Here is a 26,495-nt window from a genome sequence, read left to right as displayed (position 1 = left end):
TTCTTCCATTGATAGCATCCCCGTGTAGGAACAAAGCTGAAATAACCCCGTGAACACCGATACAGGCCTTACAGCAACAAAGAAGCGTCTGAAGCATCCGAAATCCGGGGTAAATCCATTCATTTGAACATAAAGCTACAGAACTGACAGAAAAATCGGAACGTTTATTACAGAGTTAATAACAAAAGTCAACAACCCATTGAACAGGCAGTGCGTCAAGATGGGAAAACAGCTGTTTTGTGTAAAGTCACTTCAGACTCTCTGCAAGGGGCAGAGCTAACAGGTGGTAAAGACTTGTACCGAACGCCGAGTAAGGACCACGTCAAACCCTCCGCTTGGATCTGCCCTACTGGACATTGGGAGAGGGGGGAGAGACACAGCACCGGTTCAGTGAGGTTCTTAATAACCGTCTGTCTCCTCTCCGTCAGAAAGAGGTGGCGACAGATCCCAGGACATTCAGCACTGGAAACACTGGGACGGACAGACGAAACAAGACCTGCAGGGATGGACGCGTGGACAGCAGTACATGCTACACTCTGGGGAAACAGGGACTGGGAGGGAAGGTGGCATGCGCATGCACGCACATGGGTGGGGAGAGGTGAGGACATTTCAGAAAACACGACGACATCCCAGTCACTGCCATGTGGTCTCGAAGACCCAACAGCAGTCACCGAGGAAAGGGCTGTGAACTTTTGCCAAAGGACAAAAGCACAGGAGTAAGACCATGCAGACGTGTTCTGGTGCTCTTTGGTTTAACCGCCGAAGAGCAAGTTCCAAATGCAAGTGGGACCTCCCAATGGACCCACAGAGAACGGAGTCAGGGATCCAAGATCTGCATAGCAAGTGTGCCCAATCTGTCCCCGGCCCCAGAGGCCAAAAGATGAATGCCACCACCTTCGGGGTCTCCCCTAATTTGGGAGCGAGCTGCTTCCCTTGATGCTTTGCAGCAGTTCTACCGACTATGCCTTGTTGTGTATCTGCAGGTGGATTAAGCAAGCTCTGCCCCGTGACATGAGTTTGTGAATGCAGAAATCTCTCTTTTTTTATCCCTCCTTTTGTCAAACACATGGAGGACAGGGAGGACACAAAACGCAACACCATCACTGGGTCACAGTGGGAAATCTGTGGTTACCCACCACATATCCCACCACACTTTTTTTTCTCTTGGGGACTAGAGACACAGGGACTAGGCAAACCCCACAGAGCTTCCAAGAGGCCCTGCTCTGGTATCTAGGGAAGCCAAACCGTGTTTCGCAACCCCACGATTTAAAGCTGCCGGTCTCTGGGAATATTACAGTCTGCCCATCTTTCGGTGCTGCCGTCCACTGCAGGCAAGCTCGGGGAACTTGAAGGCCTTGGGGTCAACCTGCAGGGAAGCTGAGGCTGGCCTCCATGCAGTAAGAGGACCGGCAATGGACGAAAGAGGCAGGCAGGGAAAGAGGCTCGCTCGGGGAGCTGCCCCTTTGCTGTGCCTGGCCAACAATTCCCAACCAACTGGAGCAGTTAATTTAACGCCACCGGAGGAGCTTTTAAAAAAAGAACACATTTGCTTTTTTTAAAAAACAAGAGCCACGCTTCCCCTCTTCCCCTAGAAACCGACAGGAAAAAAGCGATAAAAGGGGGAAGGGGAAATTGCTGGAGAAGATGGAGATATACCCCGATCCCCCACCGCAATAGCCCTTATTTGAAGAGGCAAGTGCGCCTGCAACAGATCCGACCTCTTGGCTCTTGCCGTCCGGCGCTTCCCGGTGGTTCTCTTTGCCTTTGGAGGCGGGATTCGCCCATTCCAAATTTAGAACAACCCCCTCCCCCGTTAGTCCTCCTCATCTTCGCTGATGTCATAGGTGATTGTGGACTTATTCCGGGAGAGGCTGGCTGGAGATGACGGCGGCGTCCTGGCCGTGAAGGGCCAGCGGAAGGAAGGCGAGGGAGAGCGTTCGTGGGTGGGGCTGCTGCTCGGACTTTGCTTGGGGCTGATGGCCTGGAGCATTCGGCCCTTTCCCTCCTTCAGCATGTGTTTCTGGAGAGAAGAGAAACGGTTAAGAAGCGAGCCCAAATCTTAAAGACACATTCTGACAAGTTTTGGTTTTTTCCACTTAAAGATGGCCAAATTCTGTTTCTTACTTTTAGGATAGATCAAGATGGGTAGCCGTGTTAGTCTATCTGTAGCAATAGAAAAGAGCAAGAGTCCAGTAGCACCTATAAGACTAACAAAATTTGTGGTAGGGTAGGAGCTATCGTGAGTCCCAGCTCACTTCTTCAGATACAGCTAGAATGTGAGTCCATCTGTCCTTCTATCTTGGAGAATTGAGTAATTGCAGAAGCTGAATGATAATAGCTGGCGGTGAATGACAATAGCAGGCGTGATTGGATAGGGTGGGGTATGCAGAGAGGTAATGGGTGTGGAGAAATCAGCATTGGTAATGAGACAGGAAGCCTAGGTCTCGATTCAGTCCAGGTGGATGCATTGTCCTGAGCTTCAGTATCAGTTGCAATTCAGCAGTCTCTCTTTCTAAACTCCGTTTGAAATTCCTCTGCAGGGTAACTGCTACTTTTAGGTCAGCAACTGAATGTCCTGGAGGGTTAAAATGTTCCCCCACTGGTTTCTGAATGTTTTAGTTTCTGATGCTAGACTTGTGCTGAATTGCAACGGATAACAAAGCTCAAGACAATGCATCCACCTGGACTGAATCAAGATCTGGACTTCCTGTCTCATTACCGATGCTGATTTCTCCACACCCACCACCCCTCTGCATACCCTACCCTATCCAATCATGCCTGCGATTGTCATTCGGCCTCTCCAAGATATCCACTCTCCAAGATATAAGGACGGAAGGACTCACATTCTAGCTGCATCTGAAGAAGTGAGCTGTGACTCACGAAAGCTCACACCCTATCACTAATTTTGTTTGTCTTATTGATGCTACTGGATATTTTTTGGATGTCAGAGCTGTTTTATTAGCACAAACCTATCAGGCTGCCATACAGAAAGTCAGATTTCTGGCCCCTCTACCTCAGCACGGTCTGTTTGGACTGGCAGCATGTCTCCAGGACCACAGAGAGGAAGAGGGGATTGAACTTGGGACCTCCGGCACACAGTGGTGAGCGAGCACTGAGCTTGGTGTGCAGCAAATGCGAAAGAGGCAAAATTCCACGCTGGGGATTACTTGGGACTGGGAAAAAGAACAAACAGGACCCCAATGCTAGGTTTGCCCTGGGTCCCACCATGACTGGAGACCTTCCACCAACCAACCCTTACAGGTAGGCCGTAAGGAGAAAAAAATCAGTAAAAAATTATTCAAAAATCGCCATCGCCGAGACAGCGTGACATCATTTCCGGGGCAAATCCAGACACGATGTCATGTTAATCCAGGATTCAGTGAAACTCTACTGTTTTTCCAAGAGCTTCTGCTGAACTGTAGAGAGATGTGACATCCCTTACAGGTTTGTCCTGGAAATGTTGTCACACCATAGCTGCGATGGCACCCTCTATTTCCCCGCCCTCCCAGTTTCCTTCCTAACGCCCATGCGTAGCTGCGTTTGGAATATTACACATATTTCTGGTCACCACACCTACCAAAGGATATCGGAGCACTGGAAAAAGTGCAGAAGAGGACAACCCACGTGATTAAGTTGGTTGGTGGACCTTCTCTAGGAAGCGTTTTTCCTTTGGGACTTTATAGGTTTTAAGGAAAAGGCAACTGGGTGTGAAATGATATAAAATTACGCACAGGACAGATAAAGTGGATAGAGCAAACGTCTCCGCTCACCTCCCCATGAATTCACAAGCTCTGGGCCCTGACCGTGTGCAAGTCGTGTAAGATCCAGAGGAGTTAGCCGTGTTAGTCTGTAGGTGCAAAATAGCAAAGAGTCCAGTAGCACCTTTAAGACTAACCACCTTTATTGTAGCATAAGCTTTCGAGAACTACAGCTCTCTTCGTCAGATGCATCGTCTGTAAGGAATCTCTCTGGCAAAGTGCAAAACAAAGGAGGGGGGAGCTCCCAAGCCCTTGGACTAGGGAAAGATGGGATGGATGGGTTTCACAAACACACACGCACTAACAGACGTGAAGCTGTCTTACAGAGAATCAGACAATCAATCAAGGTCCGAAGTGTCTACTCAAACGGGCAGCTGCTCTCCAGGGTCTCGGCTGAGGTCTTTCACATCACCTCCTGCCTGGTCAGTTTATCTGGAAATCCCGGGGATTAAACCTGCTTGGGGCCTTCTGCATGCCAAGCAGATCCTCGAGCACTGAGCCACAGCCCCTTCCCAATCTCAGCGAGGCCTCATTACCAGGGCTCCTTCGGGGCCGAACATCTCCAGGAAATTGCCGATGAACTCGCGGGATTTCTCCTCCCATTTCTGGATGAGGTCGATACTTTTCTCCTCCACCTTCTGGACAAACTCCTTGGACTTCTCTTCCACATCCTTCACTCTCTTCTTCACTTTATCGACACGCTCTTGCAAATGGTACTTCTTCTCCTGCAAAAGTCAGGCACTCAGGTCGGTAAAGATGCTGGTGCCCCACAAATGTAGGATGGCATGTGCTCCACCGTAAGGCAGGCCCAAATTCAATTCCACCTTGCACGCCCTGCCTTTCCAATTCCACCTTGAACGCCTTTCCAATTCCACCTTGCATTCCCTGCCTTCCCAATTCCACCTTGCACATCCTGCCTTCCCAATTCCACCTTGCATGCCCTGCCTTCCCAATTCCACCTTGCATGCCCTGCCTTTCCAGTTCCACCTTGCACGCCCTGCCTTCCCAATTCCACCTTGCACGCCCTGCCTTCCCAATTCCACCTTGCACATCCTGCCTTCCCAATTCCACCTTGCACGCCCTGCCTTCCCAGTTCCACCTTGCACGCCCTGCCTTGCCAATTCCACCTTGCACGCCCTGCCTTGCCAATTCCACCTTGCACATCCTGCCTTCCCAATTCCACCTTGCATGCCCTGCCTTCCCAATTCCACCTTGCATGCCCTGCCTTTCCAGTTCCACCTTGCACGCCCTGCCTTCCCAATTCCACCTTGCACGCCCTGCCTTCCCAATTCCACCTTGCACATCCTGCCTTCCCAATTCCACCTTGCACGCCCTGCCTTCCCAGTTCCACCTTGCACGCCCTGCCTTGCCAATTCCACCTTGCACGCCCTGCCTTGCCAATTCCACCTTGCACGCCCTGCCTTGCCAATTCCACCTTGAACGCCCTGCCTTTCCAATTCCACCTTGCACGCCCTGCCTTCCCAATTCCACCTTGCACATCCTGCCTTCCCAATTCCACCTTGCACGCCCTGCCTTCCCAATTCCACCTTGCATGCCCTGCCTTTCCAGTTCCACCTTGCACGCCCTGCCTTCCCAATTCCACCTTGCACGCCCTGCCTTCCCAATTCCACCTTGCACGCCCTGCCTTCCCAGTTCCACCTTGCACGCCCTGCCTTTCCAGTTCTACCTTGCATGCCCTGCCTTTCCAATTCCACCTTGCACGCCCTGCCTTCCCAATTCCACCTTGCACGCCCTGCCTTTCCAGTTCCTCCTTGCACGCCCTGCCTTCCCAATTCCACCTTGCACGCCCTGCCTTCCCAATTCCACCTTGCACGCCCTGCCTTCCCAATTCCACCTTGCACGCTCTGCCTTCCCAATTCCACCTTGCGCGCCCTGCCTTTCCAGTTCCTCCTTGCATGCCCTGCCTTCCCAATTCCACCTTGCACGCCCTGCCTTCCCAATTCCACCTTGCATGCTCTGCCTTCCCAATTCCACCTTGCGCGCCCTGCCTTTCCAGTTCCTCCTTGCACGCCCTGCCTTCCCAATTCCACCTTGCACGCCCTGCCTTCCCAATTCCACCTTGCATGCTCTGCCTTCCCAATTCCACCTTGCGCGCCCTGCCTTTCCAGTTCCTCCTTGCACGCCCTGCCTTCCCAATTCCACCTTGCACGCCCTGCCTTCCCAATTCCACCTTGCACGCCCTGCCTTCCCAATTCCACCTTGCGCGCCCTGCCTTTCCAGTTCCTCCTTGCACGCCCTGCCTTCCCAATTCCACCTTGCACGCCCTGCCTTCCCAATTCCACCTTGCACGCCCTGCCTTCCCAATTCCACCTTGCGCGCCCTGCCTTTCCAGTTCCTCCTTGCACGCCCTGCCTTCCCAATTCCACCTTGTACGCCTGCCTTTCTAAGCAACCCAGCATCACTTGGGCCGAGCTGGCCTGCAGAAGTTACTGTGTGACAGAAAACAAGCCAGGATCCCCCCTGGACTCACATTGATGAAGCTGACGTTGAGCTCTTTGGCTGTATAACCTCTCTGCAGATTCCGCCGGGCATAGACATCGTAGTCCCGGACGATACGGGTGATTATATCTGACGTGGAGATCCCTTCGGTCCTCTGAGTTGGCGCAAACATTCCTACAATGGTCAGAGAGAAAACAGGTGGGCTATACGTTCCCCAGAAAGGCCCAAAGAAAGAAAAATTATGCAAAGGCTTGGGGGAAAGAGAGAACGAAGGTGACAAGCCCCTTGAAATTCCATGCCTTAGCCTTGCAACTTGTTACCCTCCAGCATTCCACGTTTCTTCATCTGGGGGGATCCACTTTGGAGATGCCGTCTCTTACAAAGGACCTCCCTTGGCATTTAGATCTGCCAAAATGAAGCCCTACTTTGGATACCATCAACTGAGGAGGGCAGTCTGTCCTCCACAAGGAATTATTCCTTGCACGCCCTGCCTGTCCGCCTCCTGCTCTTCTCCCACTTCCCTTACCTTTAGGGCTGTGCCTTCAGGGACTAAACTTAGCAAGAAGCAGTTTCGAAATGATGACAACAACAACAACAACATTCGATTTACATACCGCCCTTCAGGATGACACCCACTCAGAGCGGTTTACAAAGTGTGTTGTTATTATCCCCACAAAAAAACACCCCTGTGAGGTGGGTGGGGCTGAGAGAGCTCTGAGAGAGCTGTGACTGACCCAAGGTCACCCAGCTGGCTTCAAGGAAAGGAGTGGGGGAATCAAACCCGGCTCTCCAGATGAGAGTCCTGCCACTCTTAAGTGACTGACCCAAGGTCACCCAGCTGGCTTCAAGCAAAGGAGTGGGGGAATCAAACCTGCCTCTCCAGATGAGAGTCCTGCCACTCTTAAGTGACTGACCCAAGGTCACCCAGCTGGCTTCAAGCAAAGGAGTGGGGGAATCAAACCTGCCTCTCCAGATGAGAGTCCTGCTGCTCCTAACCACTACACCAAACTGGCTCTCCAGCCAGATAAGGAAAATGCTTCTACTCCAGAGCTGACGGTAAATACCCAAATGACTTCTCAGAGTTAGCGCATTCGGGACAACTCTCCTCCCCACCTGCCTTGCCGTGCCAGGTACGTATCAGTCAGAAATGCTAATTTGTTTGGAATATTTATACCTTGCCTAGGGCAGCTCTGCAAATCCACCTAAAAACACATCCGATTCAGTAGCCTCCTTTCTGCCTCCCTTCCCACTACTAAACGATAAGGACGCACAGATTAAAGGAAGTGTCCTTTCGCTGAGCTTGTAAGACAGAGACGTTCCGCCAGGCGTATGGTTGAGGCCAGCACTGGACCTCCAATGGCCCAAACAGAGGAGGGGAAAGGAAGATCAGGTCCCGCCCTGTTAGAAGTATCCGCCGTCCTGTTTCTCAGTGACAGCCCTAAATGGCAGATTGATTGCCTCCTATTAGTCGACTGCTACCATCTTGCGGATTTTTAAATATTAATACTGTACTGTTGTTCTTATGTGGTTTTAACTGTTTTTAAAGTATAAATTTATTACGAATGTTTTTTTACTGGATGTAATCCGCCCTGAGCCTGCCTGAGCCGGGAGGGTGGAATAAAAAACCAAAAACAATAAATAAAATAAATAAATATTAAGGCCCGTCAACATGGACATGTTCTCGCCTTCCAGAGGTCATGCTCCGTTCCGTCGGAAGAAGAGGCTTCTATTTCTACAAAGTAGAAATATTTTTCTACAAAGTAATGGCATAATTTGTAAACCGCTCTGAGTGGGCATTAAGTTGTCCTGAAGGCGGTATATAAATCGAATGTTATTATTATTATTATTTCCTTCCTGTCCTGGTAGATTTTGCACCACAGGCAGATAACGTGGGGATTGTCCTGGGTTTGTCGGTAAGGGAATTCATTGCAAACCGTACGTTCTATTCCTCCCTTCCTTCCTACATCCCTGTTTTCTCTTTCCTTCTTGGAGCTTCTGGAAAAAATTGTTCCAGCCAGATAAGGAAAATGCTGCTACTCCAGAGCTGACGGTAAATACCCAAATGACTTCTCAGAGTTAGCACATTCGAAGAAGAGTTCTGGAATACAATCCTGCACCAAATCTTTTTGTTAACTAGCTACAAAATACCAAAGAAACCTGAGCTGATATTTCTGAATCAATGGGATGATATGGAGATCCCACCAATTCGATGAGACCTCATCAATAGCTTCTTAATAGCAGGAAAAAATTCAATTGCTCTAAAATGGAAATCAGATACTGTGCCGACAATTACCAGTTGGTACTCTAAAATATGGAACCATTTTTTATTTGAAAAAATCAACGACAGAATCTATCAAGCTGAAAATTTCCCCAAAACAACAAATTTTATGGAAAACCAGTCCCCCTTTTTTGAATACATTTCTAAAGAAAATCTATATCCTCCCAATAAATAAACAATCCTGAATCGATAATCCAAAGTATATCAGATCGATCAATTTGAATTTGTCTTTCCACGTTTTACCTTTCTCTGTTATGTAGTTTTGAACAATTTACCCATGTTGTATTTCACATTGTAAACAGTTTTGTTAATAATTGAAATAATTTTTTTTTTTTAAAAAAAAGGAGTTAGCTTCTGTGGGCCAGAGCCCGCCTCTTTGATGCCTCTAGGTCTATCCTCAAGTGGCAGACACGTATGTACACAGTAAGGGCCACAGAGGAATCAGCATGCGTGTGTCTGTTTAATGACCAAAAATCCCCCTCCAACTCAAATCTCCCTCTCCGACAGTATTTAAATTTATTTAATTAAAACATTTACACCCCCTGCCTTATCTCCTGAGACTCAAGGTAGCTAACAAAGCAAGAAAAATAATGACCAAAAAAATCCCCCACCCACCCACGGAAAACAATCTGACAAGATCAGAATAATGCATAGATTAAAAGCACAAAAGTGCACAATGCGGCTAAATCGGCTGTAACAGTTTACCCTCTACCCGATGAACTCCCTCCACCCCACCTCTGTCCCAGGGCTGAACAGAGATTTAGGATTCTTACCTCACTACAGACGCGGATTTCTGCTCTAATCAAGCTGCATTGTCCTTTACATCCTGATGGCCTCCCCTGTAACACCCACCCACCTTCGGCTGAAATATAAAGGCTCAAGGATCTCCATTCCTACTCGTGTCTAAAGAAGGGAGCTCTGACTCTCGAAAGCTGACACCCTGAAAATCTTGCTGCTCTCTAAGGTGCCACTGGATTCAAATCCTGTTGTTCTACTGCAGACCAACATGGCTACTCACCTAAACGATTCTCCACCGAATGCACTCTGAAGGAAAACGGTCTTACACGCTTTCCTCAATGCAGAGTGCAAAAGTGCCCTCTGCACCTATCCTGTGAGGCCTTTCCAGAGAAACAGACCTATCACAGAAAAAGCGCGGGACCTCATTGTTGCCATACAGACAACACGGAGCACACTGTAAGGTGCGATTGCACTAAACAGGCCACCCACCGCCCGGGTTTTACTACAGGAAGGCAACGAGCGTGCCCAGTTTTTGTCTGGCCACTTTGGGCCTTTCTCCCATAATTTTAAAATGAACCAAGTGATATTTTTCTGCACCCCAGAAGAACACTCCCCCTCACCCAATAGGCAGGAACCCTCTCTCTTTCGCCTTCTTGATAGGCATTTAACCACAAAGTGCATTATTACTGGAGATGATGATATACAGAAATAGACAGAGAAGTAGGACAGGGTGGGGGACGGAGAAATGGGACTGCAGAGTGAGGCCAGCAGGTCGATAAGGCAAGAGGAAATATGCAGGTCACGAAGGGAAAATGAAATCTACGCCAAAGAGTCAAGGAGCCTTTCAAGGTGTCTGTGTGGACCACTTCTGGCTGAGGGAAACCTAGAAAACCAAAGTGGACAGAGTGCGGAGGCATCTACAGTGGACCAATGCCTTCCTGCAGTAAGCAAGCAACTTCCGGTTCCTATTCAAACCAAGTCTGTCTAGCCCGCAAACAAAGGGAAGGGCTAAGGGAAGAAAGGTGGTGAATTAAAATGCTTCCATTAATTAGAAAGTCCCTGTGAAAACAGATCCAGAGGAGTTCGCCGTGTTAGTCTGTAGTTGCAAAATAGTAAAGAGCCCAGTAGCACCTTTAAGACTAACCAACTTTATTGTAGCATAAGCTTTTGAGAACCACAGGTCTCTTCGTTAGATGCCTCTGATGAAGAGAGCTGTGGTTCTCGAAAGACCAATAAAGTTGGTTAGTCTTAAAGGTGCCTGTGAAAACAGATGATGTTTTGAGGCACTTCTTCAAAAGCAGGAGAGCGCTGATGGGTGGGGAAGGGGCTAAGTCAAGAGACAGCAGCTGTGATCCAGGGTCGAAGCAAAAGAGGAACACAAGGCTTGAGGTTGGGTCTGCAGAGACGTTTGAGAGATATGCACAAGCATGGCCCAAGGTCTATTAAACAGGACTGGGGCGGAGCGGGTTCTGTTCCTACCACCATAACAGACTCACCTGCTTCTTTTATGTGCCTATATACATCGTCGCTCCCGGCAGAGGAATACGGGATGTCATCGTGGGCAACAAAGTCAATCTACAAGTTGGACGACAGAAGCCATCAACAAAATTGCAAGGGAAGGCGGAGAATGGTTTGCAAGCGAGGGGAGGCTGTAGCGGCAGGAGACCTGGGCAACAGAAGGGCCGAAATGGCCCAGGGTGCCCTAGGCAGGAACTGGCTGAGGACGGGAAGACCGTTCAGCACGCTGCGTGCCCCCAACAGTTTTCCTGATTGCAAGGAAGCATCCTGGGGAAAGGGAGCGCTTGTCGGGCTTTCAGAACCCCGCACGCCTAGGACGCAAGGGGCCCGACACCAGCCCTGCCCGTGTCCTCCTGTACCCGGTGCTCAGCCAAGAACTCCGGCGAGAGCGTCCACGGGGCGTTCCGCACCACCTCGTCCACGTAGCGGCAGTGCTGCACGGCATCGTAGCGCTCGTTCTCGTTCATCACCGTGAAGCCCTTGAAGTTGTGTGTCAGTTCGTCGCTGCAGACTGCGGGCGTGGAAGAGACAGACAAGAACAGAACTGGCTTCCCCACCTCCAGCTCTGTGTAGGCCTGAAGGTTCCTTATTCTCTTAAACTGTTAATTCTCACCTAGCCCATAAGCCTGCAACGTCCTCCCAGAACGCTTCTGGGGCACCACCTCTTCCTTTCTTTCGAATTCTCCCCTCCCAAGCCCAGAATCCAGATCTCTGAGGGCTCACCATGGCTCGACAGCACAGGCCCTGGCCAGCACCCAATTCTTGGCCTCTTTAGTTCAAAGAAACTTGGGTAACAGGGCTGAGACGGACCAACAGACTAACTTCGTACGAGGCAGCTTCATACAGACACCTCTTCCACAAAGCCCGGGGTTGCATCCTTCCATCTGATTCCCCGTCTGATACAAAACCTAAGCATGCATCACCGCCCTGACTCACATGCAACCCAAGTCCAACCCTTAACCTCCCCTCATCTACAGCAGAACTGTACTCTCCTTGGGGCAGGGGCTTGTCCTTTGCTTATGTGACTACACAAAACACCCAGTCTCACCAACGGCTCTCTCTAAATAAGAAGTACTTAGATTGTATTGAAAGCACTAAAAAAAACCCCTGTGTGAAAACACAAGACAGAGACTGTACAAAGGAAAGTGCATTGGCCCGTTTTTTTGTTTTAAATTAGGTGGTAAGATTGACTCACATAAAAAATAGCCTTCCTCAGCATCCGGCTATTTTTTACGCCAGGCGGCAGCAAAAGAAAACGTTAGGGAGGGCTGCTCACCATGTCTTGTGGCAGCAAATCCTTTAAATGAATTGTGTGTAGTGCCAAGGAACCCCAACCTACCGGACCTACCCGCCATCAATCTCACAGCGGGCAAAGCTGTGTTCCAGTATCCCAAGAGAGAAGAAACCCCCGCCACTTCTCTTCATAAGCCGGGCGGTTCCTTCGGCAGGCAAATTCTCACCCCAGCCATGCCAAAGTTATCGGAACATTTCTCCTTACCTCCTACAATGAGGTACGTGTTCGGGAAGAGGCTTTTGGCTTGCATCAGGGCCCGGGCGTGGCCAGAGTGGAAAAGATCGAATATCCCATCGGCGTAAACCCTGACTGGTCTGTCCACTGGAAGAAAAACAAGAAGAAACCTAAGACCATGAAGGAGGCACATTGCTGAGGTCAGGAAGGCCGGTTCTGAGCCTACGCCACACTTCCAGAAGAGTTAGCCGTGTTAGTCTGTAGCTGCGAAAGAGTTAAAAGTCCAATAGCACCTTTAAGACTAACCAACTTTATTGTGGCGTAAGCTTTCGAGAACCACAGCTCTCTTCATCAGATGCATCCGACGAAGAGACCTGTGATTCTCGAAAGCTTATGCTACAATAAAGTTGGTTAGTCTTAAAGGTGCTACTGGACTTTACTATTATGCCACACTTGTTGATCCGTGTCCCATAGATGTACTTGAATGTACTGCAACATCACCATGGTGGGGAGGGAGAGGATCCCGGAGATCTGTTCCACTGACGACTGCACTTCCTTTTATCACAAGGAGCCTTCTGGGGACACAAGAGGCTGTTGGATCTGTGGAAGAGCTGCCGTCAGCAGAACAGATGGAGCCTATTCTATGCTCTAGATTTCAGCTTCAGTCAAAAAGAACCAGAACTTTTGCAAGTGCAATCACAGTGTAAAAATCCAAGGGTCTGCTGGCATGGAGATTTCTTCCACCTCCTGCTCTGGGCTTGAGTTCAATCAAGTGGCATCTTAAGAGACCAACAAGATTGTTGGTCTCTAAGGTGCCACTGGACTCCAATCCTGCTGCTCTCCTGCAGACCAACACGGCTATCCACCTAACTACACTCTGGGCTTGTGAACAGGAAGGGTTGACGTTCAGACGATACATTTCTGATGTGGGTTGCACGGCCACATCTTTTAAAAAGCATGTGTACGCCTCTCTTTAGGAAGAAGCACTTTCTACTCAGGAGAATTGTAAAATATCAGGCAGCTCGAAATGCCCCTAGGAAAAAACCTCAACGTGGCATGGGATTTTGTGAGCCAGCTTCATGTAAATGGCATCATCCACTTGGATTTGAGTCCAGTGGCATCGGAGAGACCAACAAGATATTCAGGGTCTAACTTTCAAAAGTCAAAGCTCACTCCTTCAGATACAGAAAGGAATGGAGATCTCTTATGCCCTCAACATTCTCCCCTGCTCTAATCAAGCCGGTTTTGCATTCTTTCTTTTGCATCCTGACTCCCTTCTTGGCAACACCCCTCCCACCTTCTGACTGGGATATAAAGGCCTCAGAGATCTCCATTCCTACTTGTATCTGAAGAAGGGAGCTTGAGCTCTCAAAAGCTTATACGGTGGAAATCTTGTTGGTTTCTCAGGCGCCACTGGACTCAAATCCTGCTGTTCTACCGCAGATCAACACAGCCAGCAACCTGAAACTGACCCTTTGGATCTCTACCACGTATGGGCCATTGACGTGGGCTGTGTTCAGATTTCTCGTGGGCTTGCAGGAACTTGGAAGAGTGGGGAGAGCATATTTGAGACCCACAAAAAAAAAAGCATGCGCAGGTCCTGTGTCTTCAGGCTAAACTGGAGAAGTCCATGTCAATGAGGGATTCTTCAGAATTGGGACTTTCAGTGGAGCTGGTGGCATGAAGGAAGTAAGGTAGGGAACTGGCCGATGCACCAGCCACGCCTGAAGAAAGGGCAAGGAGTCCAGGAACACCAGCCCAGACTGCTCTTTGATCCTTATAAAAACTTCCAGATCACCCTGGCTTGCACAATTCAGGGATCTGGCCTTGCCCTCGATTCACGGGAACCTGGGCTGGTGCCTCTTCAGAGCAGCGCCAAATGGTACAAAGCGCCTGTAACCTTCTTCAGCATTCTGAAATGATATTTGAACTTCCTCTCTGACGACTCCACTGCTATTAACCGAGAGGAGATTAAGACGGCTTTGCGTTTGCATTGCGAAAGCCGGACTATGTGAAACTAGGGTGAGGCTGAGCAGCTGACATCACGTCAGCCTGAGGAATCCCCGGCAAATCCTCTCTTGTGTTCTGAACTTTCATTGGGGATTAAAAGGGACAGCTCTTTGCTCACAAGCAGCAGAAAGGAAGGGGGGGGGGAGAACGTCCGCGCTTTTCTAGGCAACAAAGAACCAGATTCTAAAAGGATGGTCCAACTTCAGAGACCAAAGAAGTAAAAATATGTTTTTTAAAATTCAACATCAATTTTAAATTCAAAGGCAACGTCATGGTACAAATTATTTAAACACGATTACTCTAGAGCTGCTTATTAAGTTAATATCTCGAAACACACACACACAGTTTTGGGCAGCCACTTCAACCACATTCCTCTGACTCAGCGTGTTTGCGTATGTGGCTCTAAAGAAATAGAGGATCTACCCCAATGTATCCTCGCCTGTTCACTGCATTGCACCTCTAGAGTAAAATTTCTGGCAGTAATTTTAGATAGCTTAAGAGGTCAAGAAAATGTCCTTATTGCTATCTGATACAGATGTGGAAGCGTCTTATAAAGTCTCTCTATTCGCAGTTGTGGCAAGAAAGATAAAGAGTAACTGTGGCAACTAGCGAGGAATCTGGATAGGTATTTCTTTATCTTATGGTGGTGATGGAGAGTGCCCTCAAGTCATAGCTGACTTATGGCGACCCCTGGTGGGGTTTTCATGGCAACAGCCTAACAGAGGTGGCCTGCCTCTGCAACCCTGGTCTTCGTTGGAGGTCTCCCATACAATTACTAACCAAGGCCAGCCCTGCTTAGCTTCTGAGTTCTGACGAGACCGGGCTCACCGGGGCTATCCAGGCCAGGGCCTATCGTATGGTCCCAGGGTATTGTTTGCTGTAGTTGTATTGATATTTTGTAGTCCTTGGAGTTTATGGAGTCGATATCAACTGTATATTTTATTTGTTAATTGTAAATTTGCTATGGCCAATGGCTAATTGCAATAAACTTACTACTACTACTAAATTTTTTTTAAAAAAAGCAGATGTAATTAATACATTATGTAGAGCAGGGAAGGGCAGAAAGTCAACAGGGAGTGACCAGTCGCTTGCTAACAATTCAAAGCAGCGCTCTGCCCTCCACCCAGCGCTGCTACGACGACCGTCTTACCATCCCCTTTAAAGCTACCCCAGTAGTTTCTTTCCTCTTTCGCTTTCGTGCAAAGGAGAATGAGGGGCACACACATTCCCCCACGCCCTTCCCCATCTGCCTCTTCTCCCTCACATGTGCACGAGTGCCCCATTGCTCTGGACAGGAAATGAGTGTGCGACTGGCTCTTTCCCCCGGCTATTCATCTCTTCCAGGGAATACACAGAGGTAACTGTATATTTCCCCCCCATAGGACAAGTTATAATTTGGTGACGATGGTTTGTTTTGGGAAAACAGCAGAGGAATGGTTTCCCCATCTGAATGCTGCAGACCTTTTCTAAAATGCTGCAGTTTTTTTGCACGAGCAGCCCTTCTGTGACTAGCTTAACCCACTGAGCCTCCCTCCCTGATAGCTCCCAAGGTATTTGAAAACAATAATAAAGCAGCTTCTAAAAACATAAAATCTGCCTTGCACACGAGATACCAGGGGTGGCCAAACTTCCTTAATGTAAGAGCCACATAGAATAAACATCATTGAAGTGACTTCAGAGGAAGAGGCGGGTTTGGGGGAGTGTCCTGAAAGTGACATCACAGGAAGGGGTGGTGTTTTGGTGCCATGTGCTGGAAGTGACATCACAAAAATGATGTCACATCCTTCCTAGGCTTCACCCCCAAAGTCCCCAGGTATTTTCTGAGTCAGACCTGACAACCCCAACATTTTTATTGAAAATGGAAAGAAAGAAAGAAGGAAGGAAGGAGAAAAGGAAAAGGGAGGGAAAGACATGGAAAGAAAGAAGGAATGGGAGGGAACTAAACTAAACTAAACTAAACTAAACTAAACTAAACTAAACTAAACTAAACTGTATGGCCATGGCAATACTCAGAGACCTCTGAGAGCTGCAGAATATGTCTAGAAGAGCCACATGGGGCTCCCAAGCCACAGTTTGGCCACCCTTGTGATATACTTTGTGCTGCAAAGCAGTGGGGCAAACCGCAGTGGGGGCATGGCGCCACAACGGTGCTCAGCTCTCTGCGGGCTCCAAGCCGGCGCCCCCTCCCATGTGAGAGAAAGGAGGGTAGGAGGCCCCACCCAGCCTCGCTGCAGTAGCTGACTGAGGGAGGCAAAGGAACAATCCCGCAGGGCTTTGCCCTCCCACAGCGTCTCATTTAAACTGGACTGCCATCCACACAATGGAGCTACGCGTTATCCAGAGCTGATTGCCATTGCTGCAGCCTGGTTTAAACAAGATGTTGTAAGAGTACAAAGCCCCACAGGAAAGGTTGCCAAACTCCAGTTTAGGTTGGGAGATGTCCCGGAATTGCAGCCGAGCTTCAGACAACAGAGATCGCTTCCCCAGGAGAAAATGGCCGCTTTGGAGGGTGGGCTTTAAGGCATTGGATGGAGAGCCAGTTTGGTGTAGTGGTTAAGAGCGGCAGGGCTCTAATCTGGAGAGCCGGGTTTGATTCCCCACTCCTCCGCTTGAAGCCAGCTGGGTGACCTTGGGTCAGTCACAGCTCTTCCAGAGCTCTCTCAGCCTCACCTACCTCACAGGGTGATTGTCGTGAGGATAATAATAACACACTTTGTAAACTGCTCTGAGTGGGCGTTAAATTGTCTTGAAGGGCAGTATATAAATCAAATATTACTATGCCCTGCTGAGCTTCCTCCCCTCAAATGCCACCATCTCTGAGATCTGCTCCCAAATCTCCAGGAATTTCCCAACCCGGAGCTGGCCGTCCTACCCACAGGTGAGCTCTTTTGCTTTGACCAGTAATGCCTACCTCAAGTTTCAGTGGAAATGTATTTATTTCATTTATACCCTGCCCTCCCCATGAATGGGCTCAGGGCAGCGCACAACATTAATAAAATACAATAAATGAATCATAAAAGTATGAAATCAGTAATAATCTTAAAACAATCGTTAAAAGAATCCAGACGTTGTATCCAAAGGCTACTTAAATAAACAGTTCGGAGTCTGTATATAAGCATACATATGGGCATAGCATATGGCCGAGGGCAGTCCCAGAAAAAGTGGTGGCTTTAGGTGGAAGAAGGGGGACACCCGCTGGTCCTCAGCCAAAGGCGTGGCGGAGCATCCCCGTTTTACAGGGCCTGCGGAATTGTAACAGGTCCCACAGGATCTCCAGCGGGAGAGCGTTCCACCAGGCCGGGGCCAGGGCTGAAAAAGCCCTGGCCCTGGTCGAGGCCAGACGGATGTCCTTTGAGCCAGAGATCACCAGGAGATGCTTGTCTGTAGACCACAACGCCCTGCAGGGGACGTAATATATGCTAACACCACTGCCAGTGACCTGTGATACCACAGACTGCCTCTGCCAATCCCCGGTGGAGGGCAGGAAGGGTTCAGAAGGAAAAATACCCACAGCTTGTTCCATCTGGCTTCCCATAAGAATTACTCACACGGGGTCCCTCTCAAGGCCTCCTCGTAGGTGACTCGGATGTATGGCTTGCTGTAATCCACTTCAAGCTCATCGGAAAATGGAGCCGGCTCTCGGAGTCCCTAAGTTAACAACAACAACTAAGAAGGTCAGTGGAAATCAAGAGAAGAGGCATCGGCAGGGGCAAAATAGTTTAGCTAGAAAGGGACACAAAGGCTGCCCGGTGAAATGCTCGGGGCGAGGTGACCTTTTCTGAATGAACATGGCATGTTCAGATGTACCCATTCGTCCATGCCAGTATTAAGCGCATGATCCAGAGATGCTTAAGTGTTGTACCTTGTCTTAGGTAGTAACTGATAAGAACGTTCCTTGGCTGGCAGTAGCCACTTCCACTTGCTCAGCCTCACCGCTGCGGACAATCTGCTCTTTTGAGATTGTCGAGACTGGCCTTGGATGTCGCATCGCCCGGCGTCCTGTCCGCTTAGTGTGGGAACTCCAGAAATGTTTCCCAGACTGTTTCTGTACTTGTGATCTAGGGGGGGGGGTGGGAGGCTGGGTGATTATATTGTCCTGCAGTAGCCTGAAGCGTTATTCCTTTCAATGAGAAGTTAACAGGCAACCGCTTTTTTTCCTTCATGCGCTCCTATGGACCTGTGTATGTGTACAAGATTGAATTCCTGAATAAAGATCATTTAGCTAAGGGCATGTGTCGTGCTGAAGTGGTCCAGGGATCTACCTGCCACAACCTGACATCCATAGTCTGACAGAACAGAAGGTTTGAAATGTGTTTGGTGTAGTGGTTGAGAGTGGCAGGACTCTAATCTGGAGAGCCGGGTTTGATTCCCCACTCCTCCACTTGAGGCCAGCTGGGTGACTTTGGGTCAGTCACAGCTCAGAGCTCTCTCAGCCCCACCCACCTCACAGGGTGATTGTTGTGGGGATAATAACAACATACTTGTAAACCGCTCTGAGTGGCCGTTAAGTTGTCCTGAAGGGCGGTATATAAATCAAATATTATTATTATTATTATTATCAGATCCCCACAAAGGACGCCACAAGCTTAACCTGCAGAAGCGCCTAGAATCAACCTGTGACATTTGCCTTATGAAAGGGTCTCAGGCAGCCGAAAAGGCCTCATGCCTGAGACGCTGGCGAACCTCTGCCAGTTGTGGGCGAGATGGCTGCTGGGCTGACTCACTTGAAAAAAATGTGACCCAGTTTCTCTTATTATGACGAAATCTAGGCGTTCACGCCACATCAAGCCTACTGTGTCTGAGGGTTTATTGCACAAGAACATGAAGATCCCTGCTGGACCAGGGCACGAATCCACCTCATTCAGCATTCAGTTTCACCCAGCGGCTAACCCGAGCAATGAACTGTCTGTTTATTCCTGCTCTCTGCTTCTTGTCATTTCACCAATTTTTAATCCATAAGAAGAGTCTTTGGAGAAGGGTGTGGTCAAAGCCTTTTAGAAGTCCAAGTAGATAATAAAGAGTCCAGTTGCACCCTTAAGGTTAACCAATTTTATTGTAGCATAAGCTTTCGAGAACCACAGCTCCCTTCGGCAGATGCATGCATCTGACGAAGAGAGCTGTGGTTCTCGAAAGCTTATCCTACTACATAATTCCCTTAACGGGTTTCGGACGACTCACCCCGATTCCCAGAGCGCAGGCGAATGAGTGTGCCCCTAGTGGGGATAAGGGAGAGTCTCCCGGCTGCACTCTATGCCGGGCCCAAGCCGGTGCCAACGAGGCCGGAACAGCCACTTCCGGGACCGGGTGCACGAGGCTTCATGGCGCTGCTCCCCCCACGCCCCCCGGTCAGTGGCTGCACCCAGAGCTGAAGCCGGGCGCCCTCTCAGTGGCTCCGGGTGGAGGTGGTGCAGCTCTCTCCCGCGCGGAGGCAGCCACCGGCTCAGGGGACTCGAAAGTGCACCGAGAAGCACCCGGAGGCAGCCCCTGACCTCAGAGAAGGTGGGCTCGGGAGAAGCCGCTGCCACCATGTCCCAGTTGCTGGCCAGGCAGGCAGGTGGACAGGAAGGCCCCCCACTCGCTCTGCTGCCTCCCAGCCACTCAAGCCAGGTGGACACCACATACCCCCCCCCCTCTGTATTTTGCGTGCACACATGCGCGCCCTCGCCAGCCCCACCAGCTCGCCTGCCGTTGTCCTGGCAGCGACTCCCCCAGCAGAGCCTGGCAGAGCTCGGGGAGAGCCTGGCTGCCAAAGGACAGCACGGGCAGGTGGGCAGGCCGGCCGGCTGGGAGCTCCTCCTGCTCCAGGGGCAGCCGGCCAACCGAGCTGCAGCGAGGGAGAGCCTGGCCGGGGTCCCGCGAGGCTACGCTGACCCTCCCGTCTGCCTGGGGTTCCAAAGGCGGCAGGAGGCAAGGTTGTGGGGGATGGGGGGGGCTTGGAGAGGGTGGCCATGGAGTCCCCCCTCCAAAGCAGCCCTCTCCTCCAGGGGAAGGGATCTCTGTCAGCTGGATGCCAGCTGTAACTCCAAGAGATCTCCAGCCACCACCTTGAGGTTGGCAAGCAGGGTTGTCAGCTTCAGGGGCTGAAATGGGTGGCTGCTGGGCACATGAGCTCACCAGGGTGCCTGGCACCTCCTCCCAGCACTCCCCCCGGCGGTTGCCCGATCCGGCCCCAACAGGCGCTGGGGAGGGGGCAGTACCATGCCCAGCTGCCCTGCTCTCCCCCTGCCCTGATCGGGGCGCTGGGGAGGTGGCAATACCCAGCCCGGCCACCCTGCCTCCCCTTCCCTCGACTGGGGCGCTGGGGAGGGGGCAATGCCATGTCTGGCCACCCTGTCCTCCCCCTGACCAGATCGAGGCATGGCAGAGGCGGCAATGCCTGGCCAGCCACCCTGCTCTTTCTAGAGCCCGTTGTATTTTCCCCCACGACGGGCTTTGCTACTGGTGCTACAATAAAGTTGGCTAGTCTTAAAGGTGCTACGGGAATCTCTACTATTTTGCGACTACAGACTAACATGGCTAACTCCTCTGGATCTGTGCAAGTAGATAATGTCTATGAAATGTGGAAAAGTCCTTTCAGCCACGGCCCTTTAATCTCCACCTCCAATCAAAATGAAGGAAGCTTCACGGGCATGAGGTTGTTCACAGTTATCCACTGCTAGCCTCACCCATTCTTCACTTCCTGTTGGCTATCAAAATGTGGATTGTAAGCGCTTCAGGGCAGGAGCCTAGCTTACTCAGCAAAGGGGCATGCAAATGGTGTGCGTGTGATCTTTACTAACACAACCGCTTGCCAAGTTCTGCACCAAAAGCAAAGTGGGAATACACGGGGAAGGGAGGACAGATCCAATGGAAGCAGATCCAGAGGAGTTAGCCGTGTTAGTCTGTAGTAGCAAAATCAAAAAGAGTCCAGTAGCACCTTTAAGACTAAGCAATTTTATTGTAGCATAAGCTTTCGAGAGCCACAGTTCTCTTCGTCAGATGCATGGTACAGAAACTGGTCAAATATAGAAGAGGAGGGGGGAGGAGGGGAGGAGAGAGAAGATGCAATTAGGGGGGGGAGAGAGGGAGGATGCAACAGTTATTTAATACAGGAAGGGAATGAGGGCTGCTAGGCAGGGAAGATGAGAGTATGGGAGGGCCTGAGGTCGGGTGATGGCTGGAGAGAATAATCAGGGGGGAAAGGAACACATGGGGAGGGGGGGGGGGAGGGCGGGAGTGCCTTGCCTTGTGGATTTCGGGCCTGCAGTCACAGGTTTCACTTCGGCGAAACTCGTCACAGAGACCAAACTGCAGCCACTTGGACAAAAATGGAACCAGGAGCTACGCTTCGGAGGGCTGAAACAGACTCCAGCATCTGAGGAAACGCAGCTGCAGCCCTCATTTGGGGAAGGGGGAAGAAGAACAGCCGGAAAGCCGTTGGGGATGCTGTCCAGTCCAGGGAAGAGGGGCACAGAGTTGCGTTGGCTATGCAAGCCCCAGGGCCCCGGCCAAATGCAGGCCCCTTTCAACCCTCTGCCGACTTCTGAGATTTCACTAGGCAGAGATACATCGGAGGCTACTTTGGTGTCCTTAAGGACTAGAAACCGGAAAGTAAAAGTTAAAATCTGGAGAGTGCGGAGTTGTATTCCTGAGAGGGCAGGGGATGGAGGAAATTATCCTTTTCTTGCTGTTTGTTCCTATATCTGGTGGGCAAAGGCAAAGGACTCCTGAAACATGGAGATTTCTCTTTTTTTTGGCTATTAAAGCTAACAATAATCTGGAGCGTTGACACAACATATCCCCCAAGCTGGACAGTGGTTTGCATATCTTACTGCAATAGCTTAGTTTAGTTTACAGCAGCCCCGTAAGGTGGGCCTGCATTATCAGCCCCATGTTAGGAACCAGGACGTGCTTGGTGGAGAAAGGGTGCGAATCAGGAGCTACCACAGCTCAGTCTTTGAACTGCTGAATTCGTGTGGGCCTCTCTTACCATGTCTGACAGATAAGACCCGCCCGTCTTCTGCGTATCCATCCAGGCCTTTTAAGAGCCACTTCTACCCCTGCATATTGTGGCAATGAGTTCCAAAGACTGATTATGCACTGCGTGAACGGCTGTCTTGGTTTTCTACGTCAGTTTTCGAACTGGAAGAGCAAACCATTTTTCTCCACCTCTGACTCAGTCATGCACTGCGTTCTTCCTTTTTTCTACGTGAAAGAAGCCCCCATAATCCCCTCTTGAGCATTTCAGCTGCCCCTTCCAGCACCTGTGGCTCTGTGGATCGGTGCCCAGTGCAAGCAAGCGGCTTGAAAAGTTCAGCCTTTATCAAGAGCTGCCCCGCTCCCTCCAGACCTGACTTACCAAACAGTTCCGTGGCACCTTGAGCGGAATGCCATCTGTCTCAGTGGCGCCATTGGGTCCTACCCCTTCTTTCCTTCTCTTCCTGGAATTCAGCCTGGTTGAGCCCTGAGTCTCCATCCCACGAATCGCGTCCGGCAGCTCGGCTGGAAAGACCTGCTGGGACAAACATGGAGTTTTAACTCCCAGGGAAAAGAAACCGGCTAGGAAGAGCTCTGTGCAGAGGAGGCCAAATGCTCGGAGGAGCTAGTTGGGTCTGGCTGCAGCCACCATGCCTGTGGGAACGAGAGCCGCCCTCTCAAGCACAGCCAGTCTTATCTGCTGCAATGACAAGCAGGCAATGAAGCCAGCTGGCAGCGCAGACTTTCTCAGATGACCTGGCAGGAATGCTGGAATCTTGACGGGAGTTTGCAACGGGCAGCGGAGCTTATTTTAGTGCTCTGTTCGGGCAGCTGGCCAAAGATTCGGAACGCCTGTCCCATGCAGAATTAGCTGTGAAGGGGCTCGAGCCAGCATTTCGGCAGCACTGAAACCTGGAAGCTGCACAGGAGAGGGAGTTAGAAACGCATTCATGCGCTTGTGATTCCCCCCACTGACATATCTGCAGATCAGGAATGGAGGAGGAACAAGGTCTGGCTCACGCTGTGCTCAGACAATTCTCTCCATACAAGTGGTTCAAAGCTCTTTGTCCAGCACAGGCTGAATCGGATGACACCACAAGGCCTGTTAGTCAGACTCTTGGGGGAAAGTGTTTGTGCTTGGCTTTGGCCTCCCACTCCCCTCCTCCTGGGATCCCCTTTTGCTGGACTGGACCTACTTGCCAGGCGGGGTGGGGCTCGAACTGGGAGACAAGTGCCCTGCGCCAGTGGGAAGGCAGGCCGACTGGAGGAAGAAGGGCAAAGCATTTCAAACCGGAGCGGGACGGTCAATCCTGTGCCCGATCGACGGTGCTCTCCCGGTCTGGGTAACCCACTCAAACCAGCTGCCCCCTCTTGTGCCACCGGACCATGCGACTTGGCCTTCTGGCTGGATTGCACCAATTACTTAGCAAGCCCTCCGGCCTGAGCCCATCAGCCACCAAGCCAGGACTTCTCTCTCTCATCCAAACCTGGAATTTGGACTTTGACATGTTACCAGAACTTGCCTGAATCAACTTATAATAATGTTGCAAGCTTAGTTGTGACTGCGTGCATCCTACAGGCTTGGCCTCCAGTGGTATGCTGTAAGAAAGGGAATGGTGAAGGTTCTTTGTGACTTTGGATACTCCCTTAACAGGCCCTTAGGGGGTCAGGAGATGACTCTTGGAGGGGTGTATCAGGGCATTTTACAGATACACCCCTCCCACAGGGGAGGGGATGTTGTGTTGAAGCATTGTGCGTGAGTGTGTAGGTGCACGCAGATTCCCCCTGGCGTTGATTTGGAGTAGTGGATTTGCTGCCCTGGAGGAATGCATCCGTCCCTCCACTCGTACCCTGCCTGGGCATCTATAAATAAAGCAAATACTGCAAAAATGATTCCTCCTTCCAAGAGAACCATTCTGGGAAAGCACTGCCCATGGAGAGCCAGTTTGGTGTAGTGGTGTAGTGGTTAAGAGCACGGGACTCTAATCTGGAGAGCCGGGTTTGATTCCCCACTCCTCCACAAAGCCAGCTGGGTGACCTTGGGCGAGTCACAGTTCTCTTGAGCTCTCTTAGCCCCACCCACCTCACAGGGTGATTGTTGTGGGGTAATAATAACACTTTGTAAACCGCTCTGAGTGGGCATTAAGTTGTCCTGAAGGGCGGTATTATAAATCGAATGTTATTATTATTATTTTTCATTGCTCTGAGAAGCGGGGTGTACATGGCAATATTCAGATTCATAAGCCTGTCAAGCGGGGGCTGAACAAAGCTAAGAAGATACCTGACTTTTCTCGGGGGGGGGGGGGTCTGTTCATCTTCTGTTTGCAATACTGAATGTGTTGACTAGACACTGCTGCAAGCCCCAGAATCTCAAATTTCTCCTGACGCCCCAACCAGGGCAAATTCTCTCCCTGGATTTTGTTGGCTGATTCTTCCCAGCCCTGTAGAGCTATGAGAGGATCGCCAAGTTTCTGCTTTTGTGTAAACATCCCAAATCTGCAATGATCTTTGCAGGGACAAAGAGAAAGCGACTATGATGCTAAAGTTCAGGCGATGATAAGATGGCTGAATAGCCCTATGATCCCCACCCTTCTTTAGACAGGTGAACTCATGCTCTCCCGGACAGGAGAATTAGGCCAGGCATCAAGCACCAGTTGAGTCCTTCTGCATTTTGACACTCTGTTATAGAAATCAGGCAGCTCTCTCTTTTATTGCTGAAGTGTTTGGGAGGTGAGGATTTTGAGAGATTCAGATTTCCTCAGGGAGTCGGTAAAAGCTAACATGCCACCGTGTTCAAGTGGGTTCTTAAACCCAGGAAATGACAGCATGGAATGAGAAAGGTAAGGGGAGTTGAGAAAGTAGGAGAGGAAAACCTTGTTACTGGTGTGTGTGTGTGTGTGTGTGTGTTACAAAGCCCAGCCTGGAGGTGCCAAGTGGCAGGGCAGATGTGAACTCAATCCAAGGGGCCAATGGCTCAGCCCCCAAATATGCATACCCTGTAAACGTGAGAGCTTTGCAGAACTTCCTGTTCAGTGGCAAACGTAGGGCAGTTCTCTATTTCCAGGCTGTTAGGTCAGCTGCATGCCGGCATCATGTGGGACAAGACGGTGCCAATTTTCCAGTCGTTCTTTTGCTGACTCACAGCAGTCTAAGGCGAAGCCACACCTAAGCGTCAGATCCCACCAGCTGCTTGCTTGGGGTAGTTCTAGTCTATGGTGAATCAATTACTTCCTCTCCCTTGGGTGGGGTGGGGAGGGGAGACAGAAGGACCAGATTGCTGCAGAGATTTAATCATGACAAACGCCAACAGTTTTAGAGCAAGATCTGAGTCCAGTAGCAATGCGATTTTCCAGGGCATAAGCTTCTGAGAGTCAAGCTCCCTTCGTCAGATACAAGTCGGGATGGAGATCCCATTATATCCCAGCCAAAAGACGGGTGGGATGTGGCAGAGAAGGGAGGCAGCTTGACTACAGCAGGGGAGGAAAGGCAGAAAATTAACGTCTGCCACGAGATAAGAATCCTACGTCCCTATTCAGTCCTGGGGAGTTCAAGGTTATGCATCTGAGAATTGTTGATTATATTTTGCATTGTTTCAGGTGGGTAGCTGTGTTGGTCTGTAGTGGAAGAGCAAGATTCAGGTCCAGTAGCGCCTTAAAGATCAACTAGATTTCCAGGGCGAGAGCTTTCGAGAGTCGGCGCTCCCTTTGACGAAGAGAGCTCTGACTCTCGAAAGCTCATACCCTAGAAATCTACATTTTGCATTATATCCTTCATATCCTGCCTCCCTCCCCTCTTTGCAATATTCCTTTCGCCTCCTGACTGGCTCAGGAATCTCCCTTCCCACCTATATTTGAAGAGAACTTCTTCTTTCAGGGAAATCTAGTTGGTCTCTATCAAAGGGAGCTCCAACTCGCGAAGGCTCATATACCCTGGAAATCTGCATTCTGCATCGTATCCTTTATATTCTACCTCTCCTTTCTTTGCAACATCACTACCACCTCCTGACCGGGACAGATCGCTCAGGAATCTCCCTTCCTGCCGGTATTTGATGGGAACTTACTCTCAAAAACGTATACCCTGGAAAATCTCATTGGTCTTTAAGGTGCTACTGGATTCGAATCCTGATCTACTACAGCAGACCAACATGAAACTACCAACAGTTCCAGACACTCTCAGGATGTTAGCCCCCCTCCCCCAAACCTGCCCTTCCTCTAGAGACTGTGGTACCAGTTCTTCTTATGGGAGAGATTCCAGTCCAGACTGCCCCTTCCACTGCAGCCATGTAAAGAGTGAATCAGCCTTAAGCACT

The 26,495-nt window shown here is 50.2% G+C and overlaps 1 protein-coding gene across 6 annotated transcripts in view; it reads right to left on the bottom strand.

The window, feature by feature from the left end:
• Positions 1–144: 144 nt before the first annotated feature.
• PCYT1A (phosphate cytidylyltransferase 1A, choline) overlaps positions 145–26,495 on the bottom strand; it is a 36,237-nt gene continuing 9,886 nt past the window's right edge. For 2 of the 6 annotated variants that reach the window (XM_054983275.1, XM_054983274.1), the window contains exons 2-9: positions 22,569–22,721; positions 17,779–17,878; positions 12,251–12,367; positions 11,112–11,263; positions 10,731–10,809; positions 6,250–6,392; positions 4,295–4,483; positions 145–2,020 (exon numbers count right to left, since the gene is read on the bottom strand). In XM_054983275.1, coding sequence (XP_054839250.1) covers positions 1,814–2,020; positions 4,295–4,483; positions 6,250–6,392; positions 10,731–10,809; positions 11,112–11,263; positions 12,251–12,367; positions 17,779–17,878; positions 22,569–22,685 — 1,104 coding nt within the window. In that variant the 5' untranslated portion in view covers positions 22,686–22,721 and the 3' untranslated portion in view covers positions 145–1,813. Of the gene's footprint in view, positions 2,021–3,770; positions 3,848–4,294; positions 4,484–6,249; positions 6,393–10,730; positions 10,810–11,111; positions 11,264–12,250; positions 12,368–17,778; positions 17,879–22,568; positions 22,725–23,382; positions 23,569–25,181; positions 25,280–26,495 lie in introns of those variants that run through there. The other 4 variants (XM_054983277.1, XM_054983278.1, XM_054983279.1 and 1 more) reach the window with 4 other exon arrangements.

The sequence above is a fragment of the Eublepharis macularius genome, chromosome 6 (assembly GCF_028583425.1).
Source record: "Eublepharis macularius isolate TG4126 chromosome 6, MPM_Emac_v1.0, whole genome shotgun sequence".
Lineage (NCBI taxonomy): Eukaryota > Metazoa > Chordata > Lepidosauria > Squamata > Eublepharidae > Eublepharis > Eublepharis macularius.
The sequence above is the reverse complement of the archived record's forward strand: the minus strand, read 5'-3'. Positions and strand labels throughout refer to the sequence as shown.